Genomic DNA, 19,823 nt, shown 5'->3' on the forward strand with positions numbered 1-19,823 from the left:
TGGGTTCCGAATGATATTACCAACTCCATAGCCACTGTTTCTAGAGATAACCTTTGCTTAGATCGTCCGTTCTATCTATGGGAACTAAGAAGGGTCCTCAAACAAAATAACAATACTGCTCCTGGTAAAGACAATATATCTTATTCTATGATTTCTAACCTGACAAATGAACATAAAATCCATCTACTTCATATTCTAAATAATATTTGGCAGAAACAAGCACCAATTCCAGAAAGCTGGAAGGAGTATATTATAATACCTATAAGAAAACCTGGCAAACGTGATGACGATTACAATTCATATCGCCCAATATCTCTAGCTTCTTGTCTTCTTAAAACCCTGGAAAGACTAATTAAAAATAGATTAGAGCATTGGTTAGAATTTAATGACATTCTCCCACACTCCCAATTTGGTTTTCGCAAGTTCAAATCCACGCAAGATGTCATAACTGCTCTCGTAACAACAGTTCAAGTCAATTTCACGGAAAACTCATCTACTGCAGCTGCATTTCTGGACGTATCATCTGCTTTTGATAATATAAATTTGGATATCCTTGAACAAAAGTTATTGTCAGTCGGGATACCTATAGGTATAACATCCTTTTTGAAAACTTTGTAATCAGAGAGATTGATTTACTTAAAAATCAATGAGAAATTTTTTTCTCCTCGACTGTCCAATATAGGCCTGCCGCAAGGAAGTATTTTAAGTCCACTTTTATATATTTTATATAATATAGATTTAGAAGTCATTGTTCCTATTAACACAAAAATACTACAATTTGCAGATGATGTGGTACTCTATTCATCAGACAAATCAATCGATGTTTCTAAAAATAATTTAACAACAGCTATATCAACAATACATGCATATTATCAATCAAATGGATTAACATTATCAGAATCCAAAACAGAAATCTGCTTCTTTTCTAGAAAACATAGAATTCCAGAAGGATATATAAGTTGTGGTCAATTCAAATTTCCAATTAAAAACTGTATCAAATACCTGGGAACTTATTTAGACAGAAAACTTTTGTGGAAAGACCATATTCATCATATCATTAAAAAAACCGAAAAAACTATGAATATCCTAAGAGCTTTCTGTAAAACAAACTGGGGTGCAGATCCCAACATTAGTTTAATGTTTTATCGATCTATGATACGACCAGTTTTCGATTATAGCTGCCACTTGTATGGAAACGCATCGAACACCCATTTAACAAAAATTGAGGTACAGAAAAATAAGTGCCTACGCTTGTGCCTTGGGTATCTGAAATCTACACCAATTAATGTAATGGAAATTGAAGCTGTTGAACCGCCATTGAATTTACGGAGGCAGTATCTTACCGACAAATATATAGCTCGTACCATTAGCAGAGACCAAGTATTTCTTAAAGATATACACAATCTGGCTGTTTTAGATTTGACTAAAAGGTATTGGTTTAAGAAAAAATCTCCACTCGTGGCGGTAAGCTATAGAAATCTGTCTAAATTCAAAGAGGTACTTTATAAGGGTCATCTTCCACCAGTTTATACTGAAAAGCCTCATGTACTGTTCTCAATAAAAATCAAGACAGAATTTCTCAATGATGTCCAAGGCCCCATGTTTAACGCAGAAATTCAGAAGAAATGGCCTAATTATTATTATATATTTACTGATGGTTCAAAAAAAGGAAATAACACTGCTTGCGCAATATACCAACAGAATTCTGGACTACAGCATAAATATAAGTTACCTGATGAAGCCACCATCTACACATCCGAAATGCTGGGTTTAAAGTTTGCTCTTTCTCACGCTTTGACAAACGAAATGAAGAACTGTGTAATATTTACAGACAGTAAAAGTGCAGTAGAAAGATTAGGTATAACAAATAAATCCAAGCAATTGACTCATCTAGATATAGAGATTTTAAAATTGTACTACGAGGTTTCAAAGCTCGGAGGAGAAGTTGTTATCGCATGGATCAAAGGCCATTCTGGGATAATGGGTAATATAATAGCAGATGCTCTGGCAAAAGAAGCATTATCAAGCGGAGAAACCATAGACAACAATATTTTACCGGTATCATATATAGATGTATATAATAAACATCGGCTTAAATTAAAATGGCAAGCCAATTATACGGAATCCGAAAGTCAGTCATCATTTAAATATTGGCAACCCACACTTCTTAAAAAAAGGTGGTTTCATTCAGAGTCCAACAGAAGTTTTATTAAAACTATTAATAGACTAAGGTCAAATCATGCTCTAACACCTTCAAGAATGTGCAAAATGAATTTAGTAGACACTCCAAACTGTACTTGTGGTAAATATGGAGATTTAACACATATCCTGTTAGAATGTGTAAACCAACAAGGAAATATTACGTGTTTATATGAAAATTTACGAAAACTAAATGTCTGTTTCCCATTTCACATAAATGAATTAATTTTCTCTGGAAACGTAGAAATCTATAATTGTATTTATCAGTTAATAAGAAATTGTAAATATAAACTTTAAACAATATAATTTACTAACCATAGAATTAAGATGAAACTTGTAAGCAATTTGCGAACTCCAATCATGTAATAAACCTTTTAATACGAAAAAAAAAATAAAAAAAAAATATATAAAAAAAAAAACAAAACAAAAAAAAAATGTAAAACAAAATTATTACAAAGGATGACCAAAACAAAATAAAAAATATATATAAAGAAAAATAAGAAAATAAAAAGAAAAAATAAAAAAAAATAATAAAAAAAAAATAAAAATAAAAATAAAAAAAAATTAAAATAAAAAGAAAAATTAAAACTCACATTTAGTACTAACTCGAACTCTGATTGTTGTTCTGTGAATACAAATTACAAAATAGTCTGGTCAATTGGCTATGCCAAGGCCATAAAAAAAAAAAAAAAAAAAAAAAAAAAAAAAAAAAAAAAAAAAAAAAAAAAAAATAAATTATAAATGGTCAAATTATAAATGGCAAGTTTTTTCACATAAAAAAGATTGTAGACAAAAGACAAAACAGATTGCAGATCGAAATTATATGCTAATATGTTCCTATTCTCCAAAGCCGACTGTTTATCTCCATTTCGTTTTTTCTCGCTGCATCTTTTCTTTCGAGGTGTTTGTGATGGGCTTTGCGGTTTAAAACCTTGTAGTCATCTGGACTACCATCATAAGTGACACAAACTTTGCAAAGGTCTTTTTCGGCTTGTGAAATTTCATAAATGTGACACACTCGTCATTTTGCGTTGTACAAAAAATGTTCCTTTAATTATATTTATACAAAACAAAAGTATCGAATATTCTATTTTCGTCAGTTTGCAGTATATTCGATATTTTGACCAAAACAAAATGACAAAATGTTCATATTCGATAGTTTAAACAAAATATTTCCCGCGTTCTTTATCAAGCTACGATTTCGATATTTTGCTACAATGTGTATCATGTCTACAAATTCAAACATAAATATAGTTTAGGAAACCTTACAAAAACTTCATATATGGTGTCATATATGGAACCAGATAAAGACAGTTTCTAGAGGGGTTCTCTTTTGTACCCAAAACGAAAAATTGTGTGAAACTACACTAAAAATGGAATCATTGTTTTGTAAAATCCATGAAAGCTCATTATCAAAAAAAAAACCTAAAATCTTTCAATAGCTGACATAGAAAACTTTAACTCTTGCGAATTTTAAAGCTTGAGAATACCACGATACCATTTGAGGTACTCCTATGTCTCAGTAAGACACGCACATTATATAAGATTAAGAGAAATAAACAGACATATTAGTTTCAGTAACTATTAAAGAAAATTAGACAAAAATATGTCAAATTTTGGTAACTTTAAGAAATAAATTTTAATAATGTAGTATAAAATATTCAATAAATCGCTATTATGAATTGTCGGCCGGATTCATACTGAAACATTGTAAATTAAGCTAATGTTGGAAAATGCAAGTCAAAGTTCGAAGATATTTTGTAACACATTAATTTAAAACAATTTTTTCTAATTTTAAATGTTAATTAAGTATTCAGAAAGTGTTTTTAATATTTAACCATTCTACAACCTTTGTTCAAAATACACGATTTTGGAAATATTCCAGTAATGAATCCGACCATCGAAATATGTATAAAATTAAAATAAAAAATATGTATAAAATAAAAAATTCATTTTTTTGCTTATTATAATTGAAAAGACATTATTATATTCATACATTAATATGAATATACACACTTGTAGTAAAACGTCGTAAAAAGTTTTTTTATTTTTCAATAAACGGAAAACCTATACCCAAGAAAAAATAGAAACATTGTAAACTACACATCTTATAATATAAAGTGCCAAATATGCATGCTTATATATACACTCGCGATCATAAAATCCGGGTCACCTCGAAAATTTCAAGTTTATTGAATATTTTTGCATCTAGTGCAGTAATAACCTTTTTTTTAGGCTAATGTACTTTTTATTTGTCATAAATGTTTGTTTTGAAAGAAAAATAAAAACGGTTTTTTTATTGTTTTTATTGAAAAAGCAGAAAACAAACCAAATTGTTGATAAAACAGACATACGAAAAAAAGAATGAAAAATACAGAACTTGGTAAAACAGTGGAATTTCGATGACTAATATCGTGTATTGCCTCCCCTTGCTCTAATAACCTCTTGCAGACGACGGGGCACACTCTCAATTTTTCTCCGGATAACTTGTTGTGGTATGTTATTCCACTCTCTCACTAACAGATCCTTAACCTCCTGTGCGTTGTTAGGAGGTGGTGTATGGGTTTAAATACATTTTTTCAAATCGTCCCGGAGATGTTCGATGGGATTCAGGTCCGGAGACCTAGCTGGCCAGGGTAACCTCGTAGTTCCAAACTCGTCTAAGTATTGCATACTGATCCTGGCAACGTGCGGTCGCGCGTTGTCCTGCATAAAAACGGCGTCTTCTCCAAACCCTATCATGGTGGGCATAACATGTTCTTCCAGAATCTCCGTAATGTACCTTCGTGCAGTTAAGGACCCATTTTCGATGCAGGGTAATTCTGTGCGGAAGTCGGAAGATACACCTCCCCAAACCATAACCGAGCCTCCACCAAATGGCATTCTTGGAGCAATGCAAGCTTGTAAAAATCGTTCACCGGTTCTCCTCCAAACTCTTATACGTCCATCGGATCCAGTTAGGCAGAAACGGGATTCATCTGAGAATAACACTTTGCTCCAATCATTAATTCCCCAATGCGCGTATTGTCGAGCAAAAGCTAGTCGTGCAACTCGATGCGCCCGGCGAAGTGGCGGTCCTGTAGCCATTACCCGAGAAGATAGTCCAGAAGAACGAAGTCTTCTCCTGACTGTTGTAACGCTAACATTGCAATTTCGTACTTCCTGTAGACAATTTCGATGCATAACCGCAGTTGAGGTCCAGTTTCGTAATGCCTGAAACGTAAGGAAACGGTCATCTCGTGCCGTGGTCGTTCTTCTTCGTCCAGATCCAGGTCGTCTGGTTAGCAAACCCGTCTCCTGAAAGCGTTGAAGCACTCGTTGCACCGTTGAAAGGCTTACGCCAACAGTTCTTGCGATTTGCCGTTGAGTATAACCGTCTTCCACAAGCGCAACAATGCGTGCCATTTAAACAACATTCAAAGGCATTTTTGGCAAAAAATAAACAATAATAAACACTAATAATGGCACTAATACACACTAATGGTGGCAATAATAAACGTTTGTTTGTTGCGTTTGAACAGAAAGTCGAATCACAAATGAGACATTTAAAACAAGCGGCAGATACAGGTACCGTTCATTTTGGCAAGTGTATAGTTTTCCGCGAAATCGGCATTATTGGAATTCTTTATTACAAAGGAAACCAATAAGGCGACAACAATTCTTAGAAACATGCATTAGTTTGTATTTGTGTTATTATCATTTACGATAAAGCTCGTTAAAAATGAAATAACGGTGATTTTCAAGGTGACCCGGATTTTATGATCGCGAGTGTATTTGATACCATAGCAAGTGTTAGTGTTCTAATAGAAACTTTGCTTTGCACGTGACGTCACACAGTGCGGGGGAGATAGAGCTAGCGTGCGCTATAGCATACCGGTATTTGTGTATTGTGCTACTGGTTATTACGCTACTGGTTATTAGATCTTCTTCTTGTATATAAAGTATAGGAAAGATATCATATCGTAGTAACCGGATTTTTATGGTTACTGATAAATCGCGGCATTTGAATAGCTTAGTCATTTTTTGAAACGCAGATCTTGCTTTCTCTATCCTAGATTTTATTTTTAGGGAATAGTCCCAATTTTCATTGAGCGTACCGTGGTTGAACATTCACACTGATACCCTCAATTTGCTGTTCCTTCTTAGAGATAATCATACATTTTGTTTTCTTAATGTTCAGTGAAAGTCCATATATCTGACTCACTTCTGTAATTCTATTACTCCGTTTCCGTTTAAATATGTGTCATTGAATATTTTTGTTAGTCGTTGAGTACCTTCGGTGTTAAACCAAATGTGTTTCCAAAACACAAATTTATTGTAGCTTTATACTTAAACTACAACACCCATTGTTTTTCAGAAGATGGTGAATCAATCAAAGGCTCAGAACTACAGCAATAAATTAAAAATGAAAAACGTATGTGTTTACTTATCTTAAACTAGTTTATTTCCATTTTTTGTGAATTTAAGGGAGTGAGATCCGTAGCAAAAGGTGTGAGGGGTACTTTATAATAGTAAAATTTTAGCAATGAAATATGGATTATATCTAGTAGCTGCTATATTATATGGATATTGTAGCTTAAGAGAAATATATAGCAAAAAGCTTTCCAAGTTAAAAGCGAGGATCAAATGATATATTATTTATTATAAACTGTATCAGCACTATTTCGCCAGGGATAAGATTTGTATTGAAGGATGATAGGAATAATTTAGCAAGTAAGTTAAACATTATTAAAGAAAATTTAATTAGCAATACAATATGACGCTAAGATAGGTTCCGTCATCATTCTTGGCATAAAAATTCAGCAATAAATTAGCAATTAATTCATAGCGGTTCAGTTTTCTGGTTTCAACGTTTTTGGCCAATATCTCGATTTTCCAGGGATGAGTTTTGCGCTAGGGAGATGATGAGGTAGCTTTTGGGGATTGGTCAATGTACTAATCAACATCAATTAATTAGCAATAACATATGCCGCCAAGATGGGCCCTGTACCCCTTTTTTTATCGAGATATAGGTTATGCTAAGGGCTACACCAATATATTTTTTCCTTCCGTAATAAATTAGTAACAAATTATAGTGTTAGTCTGAATTCGGCCTTATAAAATGGATATGCTAACTTTACAGACATATTGTTCAACCGGTACCCGTTTAGTAGAATGCATTCTTCAATATCGTGCAAATTTTTATTTTACGCCATGTTTGTATTTACGTGTTTATGTCTTTTAGGTATAATAATAATAATTTAAGAATTCAAACATACTCCGGCAACACAGTAGGACAGTACTACAAAAGGATTAGAACTTTGTGTGATCAAAACCAGTACAAGAGTTCTACGGTAAAACGCCATCCATATTGTAATACAAATTTACCGATTTGAATTTTCACACTCTAGACCATGGATGCACAGACCGCGGCCCGCGGGACGGGGACGCATGCGGCCCGCCGACAGCAAAAATAATACTCTTGTACATTCGAAAACTATTGAATTCTATTCCAGAATAAAACCAAACAAAATATATATATTCGAAAAGTAATTTGAATCTCGCGCGCGCTATTTGAATCTAGTGCCCAAAAATGCTAAGTCAAGTAACATCGCTTGCTGCCTTTATATAAAGTTTAAAATAGTAGAGAAATCAAGAATGTTCTAGCGCAGTGCGAGCAAGCGAGATAGCAGTAGTCTTGAATTCCCGATTGCTCACGTAGGAATACGAAGCTTCCACAGTCGTATGCACAGAGTACAGTTACACGTCGATTTACTATTGCAGTGTTAACCCGTCAAGTGCCGTGTATAATTGTGTTGTGAAATCGTAAGTAAAACTCTGTTATTAAGTGTTTCCCTACCTATTTAATCAAATTTAGCTTTAATGTTGGCCAAATATTAAAATAAAACAAAGAAATTACTATTTTTATCAGAATTTCTCTAATTGTAATAATTACGTCATTATTTCAGATATAAAATCTGTATAAAAATCTTAAAATTTCTTAGGAATAATATTTAATCAATTATTTTTGATAATTTAAAAAAGGATGGGTAATTTAAGTAGGTCCTGTAATTGTTTTCAGGTGCTGTGTTAATGCTAGCCAGGATTAGAACGCAACATGGAGAAGCCAGGACCTAGTAAAAAACGTAAGGTTAAAGATAAAAATGGGCAGTTTCAAGAAATTTTAACTGAGAAATACTTTTTTGTATGGTCGCATAACAAAGTCGTTTGTTTAACTTGCAAGAATTCTGTTGCGATTGCAAAGGAATATAATGTAAAAAGGCACTATGAAACGCAGCATCCTTCTTTTACCAACTTTACAGGCGAATTAAGAAAGCAAAAATGTTGTCTTTAAAACGGGAGCTTATTGGTCAGCAAGCTATGTTTACAAAACCCATTCAAGATTCAGAAACAGCTACAGAAGTTAGTTATGAAATTTCTCGAATGATAGCAAAGCGAAGTCGCCCCTTCAATGATGGCGATTTTGTAAAAGAATGCATAGAAATTGCCGCTAAGAAAATGTAACCAGAAGCATCAAAAAAGTTTGAGAAAATTCAACTGAATCGTATGACTATCCAAAGACGAATAATATCTTTGTCAGGTAATATTGCGGAACAATTAATTGAAAAAACTAAGATCACTGAATTTTTTTCATTAGCACTCGACGAATCCACTGATATTAGTTCCACAGCTCAACTTCTCATGTTCATACGAGGTGTTACTCAAGATTTTGAAGTCTTAGAAGAGTTATTAGGAATATGTTCATTGAAAGGTCAAATAAAAGGAGTTGATATACTCAATGTTCTTTTGGATGAGTGTTCAAAAACTGATTTGGACTTATCAAAATTATCGGGAGTTGTGACTTCGGTGCTCCTTCGATTATTTGTGTCAATTCCGGGCTAGTTACTTTGCTGAAAAAGCATATGCAAGAAAAAAACATAAACGCTGAAGATCTTATGCAGTTTCACTGCATTATACACCAAGAAGCCCTCTGTTCTAAAAAAATTGAATTTCAAAATGTCATGAAAGTGGTAGTTTCGATTGTAAATTTCATAAAATCACGAGGACTCAATCACAGACAATTCAAACAATTCCTTGATGACATCGAAAGCGAATACGGAGATTTACTGTATTATACAGAAGTAAGGTGGCTAAGCCGTGGATTGACACTGGAACGATTTCTAAATTTAATAGAAGAAATTGGAATATTTCTGGCGGAAAAGCAAAGGGATGTCCCGGAACTTAAAAATCCTGATTGGTTGTGTGATTTGGCTTTTTTAGTTGACATTACAAATCATTTGAATGTCTTGAACACACGGCTTCAAGGCAAAAATCAACTGATACCCCAGCTCTACGCTCATGTATCATCCTTTCAATGCAAGCTGACACTTTTCAGATCACAGTTGAATTCTGGAAATTACAATCATTTTCCGAATTATAAGAAAATGGCTGAAAAATTCAACAAAACTGCGATTAATTTCAGTTATGTAGAAAAGCTAGATATTTTGATTCAATCTTTTCAAGAAAGATTTTCTGAGTTTAAAAAAGTGAAACCTCTGTTGGACATATTCAGCAATCCTTTCACGATTTCAGTTGAAAATGCACCAGAGTCAATGCAGTTAGAAATTATCCACATTCAAAACGACCAAGATTTACGCAACAAATTCAACGAAGGAGACTTGCTGAACTTTTACCGCTGCATTGATAAAAATATGTACGAAGAGTTGCGCATAAACGCTCTGAAATATGCCAGCTTCTTTGGTTCTACCTATATATGTGAACAAACTTTTTCAATACTAAATAATAATAAAACAAAAAATCGAAACCGACTTGCAAATGAAAGTTTGGAAGCAGTTTTACGTGTTGCTACAAGTAAATTTGAGCCAAATATAAAAAAGATTGTAAGCACTATGCAGTGCCACGCTTCAAAATAATAAATTATTTTTCAATTTTAATAAATTATTATCAATTCTTTATTGTCTTTAATTACCTATACTTCTGGCGGCCGGCCGGCCATCAGTTCATGATTTGCCCGAGTGGTCCCTAGTCTTAATAAGTCTGTGCATCCCTGCTCTAGACCAAATCCAAAAACTATCATCAATTTTAAAATCCGAACCTGCAGAAAGACCGAAAATAACGAAATCTGATTAAATCAGAGTGAAAGTACCACCAGTCGACGAACTGGTATAAACCTTACATAATGAACACCAACGTAGTTCACCTTGAAGCGGGCTTATACTTGAATCCCTGAAAGTTTATACAAATAGTTAACATCAACAAGTATACCTTGACTTTTGACTGATCTAAAGGGACATTTATTATAATGCAACCAAAATACTCTCTTGATTTTACATGACTGTCTTTTTTTTTGTAAAAATTCGAAATAGTATTTTTGACGTGACATTAATCTGACACTTATAATAAGTTACACTTTGTTGCTATGATAACGCATATTTTCTTTTTCCACGGATCCAATCTTGGCTAATTAGATATCAACACATCGTACTTTATTTTCAATATAGTTTTTTCGAGACGTAATCTGTGTATTTTTTCTTTGTCATCAAAAATAAATAAAGCGATATCTACAAATTACAAAACGTTGCGTCAATCCCGTCAATATTGTTTAAACGTTTATCTTTCACACATTACGCAAACTTATAAGTTTGTATAAATATAATACATTAACCTTAAACCACGATATGGAAAAAAACATATTTTTGTTAGTAAATAAGTATTTTTGTAACTTTGTTACAGATTATAACAACTGTTATACTCAGTTCTTTCGATCATGGACTAAAAATGGTGACGATTTTATATTTGATAATATAATGAATATGATGACTGAGTTCGGATTTAAAAGCACAAATAACCGCAAAAAAAAACGCTTCAAAGCATAATTATTTTATGAAAAAAGCATTTTATTATACAAAAAGAGGATGAAAATAATCATATAAAGTTTGACAAACCCTATTTTTACGGAAATTAGCCCAAAACATATATAATAATTTCTAACCTTAACTTCTAACTAACTAATACGTACTTATTATAAATTTTGTAGCATGATCTTTTTCCTTAAGCATCGAATATTTAAATATATAAAAATATATAAGAATTTATTTGATACGCCCCTGGCTGGTACGTAACAGTGATCTGAAGTTTGTTTACTTAAAAATCTCTGGCTAATACGTCACAGATACCTGAAGTTTGTTCACCCAAGTGTTGAGAAGTTATCTAAAGAAAATATTAACTGCGTAGTGTCTATACGTGTTTTAATTTAAAGAGTTCCCACAAAAGGAAGAAATCCTAATAAGAGGAGACAAGTTTAACACGGAATGGGCAGTTGAGAGTCAATAGAAGTGGAGACAACAAACTGACAAGCGTCCTATTTTAAATAGTTTAGGTATCTTCTTGTGTAGTGTTGCACAGGACATCTCTGTAAGTATTTTTTATTTCTTTTTTGTAGTTAGTCCTTCCCGTCCTCCCCAAATTAAAGAATCCTTATCCACGATTCAGTTCTCCAACCAAAACAGGAGTAGCCGTTCGCAAACGTTTTAATTTATTTGCTTATCCTATCCCCAAGCCCAGTATTTGTTCAGTTTCCCCTTTCAACCCCAATAGGCAAATTAAGTATAATTGTTACAATTTAAAAATAAAATGGAAAAAACAAAAAAAATAGATAACTGAAACAAAAATGCTTTAACCTAATCCTTATCGACACACCTAAGATAAAAAAAAAATATATCATTTTTGTTTAAAGCATGATATACCTCAATACTAATTTAAATGTTTCATCATAAAATTTCGGCGCCGGTCACTCAAAATACTTTTATAAATCAAAAAGCTTCTTCTAACGTCCACATTGGCTGTCGGTGCATACTTCATATTAATTATCTTTAAGGTGTTCTCTTGTGTGATGTGTGTGATCTTTCGTTTTTTGTTAATACCTACATCTTTGAGTTATGTTAACAGTATCTAAGCAATTTTTCCAGGGATACCTTCCATCTTTTTTTTTTTTTCAAAACTGTTAATTTTTGGTTCGACTCAACTAAGTAATGCCATTTGCTGTTTTTCCAAATATTTTATTGTTTCTCTCCCAATACAAAAGTTGCTTTTACTAAAAGCAAGATTTATTTTGTAATTCTGTTTCACCTAAAACATCCTGACAATCAAGAGAAATCGTACGAATTCCTACCTGGCGAAACTGAATTCAAATTTTTACCACTGTGCCTTCTAAACTGTGTCTTCTAAAGAGGTATAAGCGGCTTGCCGCTGCCCTGTATCGAAATAAAAATCTAATACCGTCATTGTTTTATTTGTTTACTCTGTTTGGAGTACCAGAAACTGAATTCACTACGAATTTGGCCATGATGAACGGCAGGTGCAATGCATATTTTAGATTCCCTTGCCGAGTTATTCATCAAGCTGTTTGCTTTGCAAGTTGTAGAAGGCACAGTGGTAAAAATTTGAATTCACTTTCGCCAGGTAGGAAATTGTATGATTTCTCTTGTTGTTATTAGATGGCGTTGCTACGTCTGTAAATAGTTATTTCGATAATTATTGGCCTTCTTCTTCTTCTCGTGCCACTCCTAGCGGAGATTGAAAATCATCATGGCCACTGCGACTTTGTTAGCAGCGCGCCTAAAAAGTTCAATCGAACTACACCCGAACCATTCACGTAGATTACGAAGCCACGATATTTTTCTTCTTCCCACACTTCTTTTGCCCTTAATTTTGCCCTGCATGATATTTCTTAAAAGTTCGTACTTTTCACCTCTCAGAATGTGCCCCAAGTATTCCATCTTTCTAGTTTTTATCTCATTTAGAATATCGCATCTTTTGTCTAAAGTTTGGAGTACTTGCGTGTTAGTGACGCGGTCCATCCATGATATTCTGAGAATGCGCCTATAGCACCACATCTCGAAAGCTTCGATGTTTTTTGTGGTCAACTGTTTTAGTGTCCAAGCCTCTACTCCATACAACAGGGTAGAAAAGACATAACATCGCAGCATTCGTATTCGTAACTTTATATTGATATCACGATTGCAAAAGAGTTTGCGCATTCTATTAAAGACTGATCTAGCGATTTCTATTCTAGATCTAATCTCTTTTGTTTGATCAGTATCGTCTGTGATCCAAGCACCTAGATATTTATAACAGGACACACGCTCAATCGTTGTATTCTCTATAACAAGATTAGCTCTGATGTTCTTTGATTTCGTGATTACCATAAATTTAGTTTTTTTCAAATTAATTTTCAAGCCGTAACTATTACAGTATATATTGAGACTTTGAACAAGATGTTGTAGTTCTACTAGCGTTCCCGTTAGGAGAACCGTATCGTCAGCATACCTTATATTGTTGATCGTCTCACCATTTATTATCAGACCAAGATCTTCTTCCTCGAGTGCTTGTTCACAAATAGCTTCACTATACAGATTAAATAAAAGTGGCGACAAGATGCATCCCTGCCGGACTCCTCGACGGATTTGAATTTCTTCTGTTAGCCTACCCTCAACCTTCACATTTGCTGTTTGATTCCAATATAGGTTGCATATAATTCGAATATCTCGGCTGTCTATATTTTTCTTTATTAGAATTTGTCTTAGTGGTTCATGTTGTACTTTGTCAAAGGCCTTTTCGAAATCAATAAAGCAGGTGTAAATTTCTTGGTTCATGTCTAAGCATCTCTGTGAGAGAACGTTCATTGCAAACAGAGCCTCCCTTGTACCCAGCCGTTTTCTGAATCCCATCTGAGTGTTACTGATGTCTACGTCTAATTTCCTATAGATCCTATTATGGATTATTTTCAGGAACAGTTTTAGAGCATGACTCATCAAAGCTATCGTACGATATTCGCTGCATTCCCTTGTATTTGCCTTTTTTGGCAGTAGTATAAAGGTCGAACGGAGCCATTCTCTAGGTATTATTCCAGTTCTATATATTGTGTTAAATAGATCTAGGAGTATTTTAATAGATTCATCGTCCATAAGTTTGAGCAGTTCTACGGGAATTTCATCAGGACCGGGGGCCTTACCACTTTTCGCTTGTTTGATTGCATAATCTATTTCTTCTCTGATTATATCAGGCCCTGTATCATCTGTATATTCGTTTGAGATTTCTTGTCTATCTTTGTCATCAAAAAGTTGTGATATGTATTCTGTCCATCGATTCATTTTTTGTTGTAAATCTGTTATGAGTAAACCATCTGTATCTTTGATCTGTCCTGTCTGTGTTGTTCTTCTCCTTCCTGTCATTTCTTTAATCTTTTTGTGTACATTAAAAAAGTCATATTTTCGCTCCAGTTGTTTCAACTCCTGGCATTGCTCACTTAGCCATCTTTCTCTAGCTTCTCTTATTTTCTTTTTTATCAGTTTGTCTGTTTCTTTGTATCTTATCGGATTATTTGTTTTGTGTACTCTTCTTTCACACATCAACTGTAGTATTTCCTCATTCATCCATTCTTTATGTTTCCTTTCTTTCGGTGTTAAATTTTCTCTCCCTGCCAGCATTACGGCATGTTTAATATTCTCCCATTTTTGGTCTATGTTATCAGTATTTCTATTCAGTTTCTCTATATTTTGTAAATTTTCTTTGATGTTCACTATTGTTTTCTCTTTTATATGTTGTTCACTCAGTCTTCTCACGTCAATTTGTTTCTGTATGTGTTTTTGAATGATCTTTAATTTTGTTCTTAATGTGACTACTACAGGATTGTGATCCGAGCCTGTATCTAATCCTGGGTAGGTTTTAGCTGAGAGTATAGAGTTGCGGAATCTTTGTCTAACAAGGACAAAGTCAATTTGATTTCTGACTACTCTACCTTTGGTGTCACTCGGAGATTTCCATGTGTACAGTCGTCTGTACACATTATTGGCCTACGACGGGACAAATTTTGTTTCGATTCAGAGCAGTGGTATATACCGCTCTGATGAGACCTAAAGAGGTCGAAATACGTATAAGCGGCTTGTCACAGCCCTGTATCGAAACCAAAATCTAATACCATCATTATGTTTTATCCTGACAATCTTTTATCGTTTTTCTAGCAGTCCCTTAAAGTTCCGATACGAATCTTTTAAAATTTTAAATATATTCGGCACGGTAAAAAGCAGCATCTAACCCACCGAGTTAACGTTCAGGTGGTAATGAAGTGTTAAGCAATATTTCTCTAAAAAGTTGCACCGTTAACGGAGCTTTAATGAAATTTTTTTTCCCATTTTTTATCAACCCATTAACAAGTGGAAATTGCAGCCGTATAGTCCCAGCAACGCGATTCTGGTCTTGTACTAGACACTTATAGTGAATTAGGTTTGGATAAAACACGTTAAGATTTGATGGTGTTTTGATCAATACTATTTTATTGATTGACACAACCTCGAGAAGATAAAATATTGTTACAAGATTCATTTACGAATCTTGAAACTGTATTATTTGTTGCTTCCAGTTCTTTTGACTCATACTCCACAAATAGTTCATGTTGTGAAACCGCTTCCGTAAGAAAAATGTTTCTGATGGTTTGGTTTGCTTTGGATTGGTTTCTGTGCCGATTATTGTTCAAAAATGTTCCCTTTAAACAAATCTGGAGGGTGCCGGACGAAATTTTTGGGCAGAAATTGTTTAAATAGTTTTTTTAAACAAATTCCAAAAATTACCCTTTTGCTCCGGGGTGATTAACCGGCATAATAATATTGTCAATACATATATCGTCCATTTCGTTCTTATTTTCTTGTGTACGTGTTTTACTTCTACACATTTGTGTGTATTAAGGGACACAAAAGTATTATTGACAACGAATCTTTCTGAACCAATCCTTTCTTATTTTTTTTAATCACCTTTTTGGAAATGCTAAGTGCTCTTATTATTGATAACAACTTTTTCTTAATTCAATTTATTCTTTATCTTGAAGTGGATGAGTTAGCTTCGCGTTTATTGTTCTTACGTACAATTCTCCGTAATTTTTCAAAGAGAAAACTTTGTTTAGTGGTGTACTATACTTGTTCTTTTTTGAATATCTCTGATAATAAAACATATACTTGAAAACAATTTTAATTTAATTAGCTGATCATAATTTAATCAGCTTTTGGAAATGCCGAGTACTCATATAATTGCGGAAGACTTATTTAAAGTGGATGAGATCAATGATTCAAGTTTATTTTCCATACATATCATTCTGAGTAATTTGGCCAATAGTAAAATTGCTTTTTTGAAACAGGTTTGACAGATTTGGGGTATTTCCGATTTCAACCAACAATGGTATATAAGATACTAGCTAGGCCGGTGAAAAACCAAAAAAAAACATACAAACATATTACCTATATATGAAAAAACTTAAATCAATTGCATGCTTTCTGATAAACAAAAATTTCCTTGCGTTGCATAAACATAAAACCATGACCGTTTTACGACGCACGAATAATTGCTCATGCGCGAAACATGGAAACTCAAGTTAATTTAGCAAACTTCCAACAGTTGGCGTTGGAATTTGTTTATTGTCATTGCAAAAGTCAAACTCCCGGGAAATTGCAAACGGTTAAAATTAAATGGTACGTTCATTGGAATCATCGGTATATGCGGGATCAAGACATCCTCTCCTATGTATTTTTCCTTGATGATTTTTGCCTCAAATTATTATTATTACTGACAGGTTGACTAATTTTACACAGTATAATGACCACTGATCCTACTTTTAATTGTAATTTGTTAGGTGGGAGTCTAGTAAATACAATAAATTCAAAAACTCTTAAGAATAGTTGACTATGTCATCCTGATTTATAACTGTGTCAACTGATTTGGAAGAAAACAGCTTTCCTGACAGAAAATTCAGAATGGTCGCATTCAGATCAACGACATCTGCATTTTATACAAACTAGTATTGCTCTTCTAATTATGGTTTTTGAAATGGTGAGCTATGTCTGGAAAACACGCTGAATAAGCTCGCCCCAGCAAATGAATAATAAATCTATTATTACTAACTATTTGAGAATTACACTGACAAGGTAAAATGATAAATACAAACGTCACTACTACGCTATAGCCGAAAACTTTGTAGTTTTCAGAGTGAGAGAAGGCTTATTGTGTATAGGAGACCGAATTTGTGCTCATCCCTATTCCGTGCTGTTTACTGGGAGAGAAGTGATACTAGCGGACGGGGAATAACTGATCTAGTGATAATTGATCAGTTATCGATTAGGATTAAAATTATTAAATTACTAATATGGTCACAGGGGTATGAAATATAGATTACGAACGATTCTCAGATCTACCAAATATACACATAAAATTTCATAAAAATCGGTCAAACCGTTTCGGAGGAGTATGGTAACTAACTGTGACACTAATATATGCATTAAAAAATTGGGGTTGGTGATAGAAGAGTGAAAATTAAAGGTTTTATGTATTGTTTAATGCCACATCATAAAAAATAAAAATAAAAAAATGTTTCCGAAAAATAAAAAAATATGTTTGGAGTACTTAGTCCTCCTTACCACTTGAGAGTATGAAATATAGATTATAACCTATTCTCAGACCCGCTGTATACAATATAAAGTTTCATAAAAATCGATCCAACAATTTCAGAGGAGTATGGCGACTAACATTGTGACAGGAGAATTTTATGTAGCTAAAGAGACCTGCATAATCTAAAAGGTCCAATTTCTTTTTTAAAATGCAAGATTGCATAAACCTCTGCTTGAAATAGAGAAAGATATTCTTCTAGAGGAATAGACATGTTTCTACCGTTACTAAATACTCCTACACTTGACCTTTCTGCAGTTTTAAACCTATCTGTGTACCAGTTATAACCCTGGGTGGTCTGTTTCCTCTGTCCCATTCCTCTGTTGGGCTGATGTCCATCTGAACTTTCCTTTAGGCCCCTATGGTCTATACCACTTACTATGTTCTGACCTTACCATTACTTTTTGGACTTCAGGGAGCTTATGTTCGGACTTACATTTGAATTTCATTCTATAATTTCAGTCAGAGCCATTAGAAGAGATTATCCGTATAGCTCAGAACATTCTGTTTGTTATTGCTGAATCTATCTGCAGCTTGTTTCATCCATTTCTTTTAAATTAATCACCATTGTGATTAATTCGTTGGAGGTGTGGTCGAATAATTCCTCAATATCGAGAAATGCACCCATTTTCCTAATGAATCGGATTTCCAACCAATACATTATCCCTAACCTAGCAATTTTTCATTCTTGCGTAAGAGTGACATCCGACTTATCGGTCTCAGGAAATCAGCTTTCTGCTGTTCGGTTTTGCCATGTTTAGCTATAAAAGTTACCCTGTAACTTAACTAAATTAAACTTAACTAAGTTAACAATGCCTTCTACACAGATTCTGTTTTTGACCTTCTCAGTTGCTTATTATATTCCTTTAAAGTTTTGTGATAGTCGTCCCACTCACCTAATCTTTTGATGAACTTAAATTTTTGTCTGACTTTGTTATTTGATGTGCAAGGTTATTGTTCCACCTGGGTGTTTTGCTGTTGGAATTTGTCACTCCAGACAATTATCTGAATGCTGATATATTCGGAAGCTTGCGCTAAGGAGGCTGCGCTTTTCCTTATTAGGCCTATTACCGATTTGGGTGATGCTTGCTAGTATATCCGGAACTGAGATTTTGAAGTAAAGCTCATGGAATAAATAGTTAAGAAAATTGCAAAAAGCGAAACTTCTGGACAACTTGACCACAGAAGACCATCGTACTTTTTGAGCTAGTACAATTATGAGAAAATAAAAAGTCAATAATTCCCAGAACTAACCATGAGACATCGATTCTAATGAATTTTGCATACATACATTTCGGTAGTCCTAACCTTCACAAGTTTACTGTTAAAATTTCATGTCATTCAGATTATTATTTACCTAGTCACAATGCTTGAAGTGACGCTAGGTTTGTGATTTTTATAAACAATTTATATAAAGCAATTTCGTGTGTTGATTTATCACTGTTTGTGTCATTTGATGGAGAAAAATACAGTCCTCAATGTAAATGGCTCAAAACCTGTTACAAAAACTCTGCTTCATCGAATACAACCATTAAACAATGGTTTGCTGAATTTAAATGCGGCCACCAATGATGCTAGCCGCTATGGAATGCCAAATAATGCAGTTATTCCAGAAAACCGCAAAGTAAAGTTGCAAGATATAGCTGACACTCTAAAGTTATCAAATGGTAGCGTGTTGACTATTATACATAAACATTTGTGTATTAGAAAGCTGTTTTCCAAATAGCTGCTGAGTTTTCTCACACCAGAGCAAAAACAACAACGAATTGAAAAATCTCGGCGGTGTTTGGACATGTTTAATCGAAAGAAGTGGGAGTTTTTGCGTCAGTATTACAATGGATGAAACATGGATCCAACACTTCACTCCGGAATTAACTTTGCAGTCATCTTAGTGGACGGCACCCGGAGAAAGCTGTCCAAAGCGACCAAAGACGCAACAAACCGCCGGAAAGGTTATGGCCTGTGTATTTTCCGACGCACAAGGAATTTGTGTTACACAAACATTTGTGTATTAGAAAGCTGTTTTCCAAATAGCTGCTGAGTTTTCTCACACCAGAGCAAAAACAACAACGAATTGAAAAATCTCGGCGGTGTTTGGACATGTTTAATCGAAAGAAGTGGGAGTTTTTGCGTCA

At 33.9% G+C, this 19,823-nt stretch overlaps 3 protein-coding genes across 4 annotated transcripts in view; 2 read left to right on the forward strand and 1 right to left on the reverse strand.

Annotated features, from left to right (window-relative positions):
* The window catches only part of LOC140441541 (uncharacterized), a 129,942-nt gene that overhangs the window by 61,502 nt on the left and 48,617 nt on the right, over positions 1 to 19,823 (forward strand). The window lies entirely within an intron of this gene.
* The window catches only part of oys (lysophospholipid acyltransferase 6), a 312,406-nt gene that overhangs the window by 30,177 nt on the left and 262,406 nt on the right, over positions 1 to 19,823 (reverse strand). The gene's annotated exons all lie outside the window — the stretch shown is intronic.
* LOC140440910 (general transcription factor II-I repeat domain-containing protein 2-like) lies at positions 7,979 to 10,112 on the forward strand. Its single transcript, XM_072531272.1, has 2 exons — positions 7,979 to 8,004; positions 8,261 to 10,112. Exon 2 carries the CDS (start codon positions 9,102 to 9,104, stop codon positions 10,110 to 10,112), a length of 1,011 nt encoding a protein of 336 aa, XP_072387373.1. The 5' UTR covers positions 7,979 to 8,004; positions 8,261 to 9,101.

Source organism: Diabrotica undecimpunctata, chromosome 5, assembly GCF_040954645.1.
Source record: "Diabrotica undecimpunctata isolate CICGRU chromosome 5, icDiaUnde3, whole genome shotgun sequence".
Taxonomy (NCBI): Eukaryota; Metazoa; Arthropoda; class Insecta; order Coleoptera; family Chrysomelidae; genus Diabrotica; species Diabrotica undecimpunctata.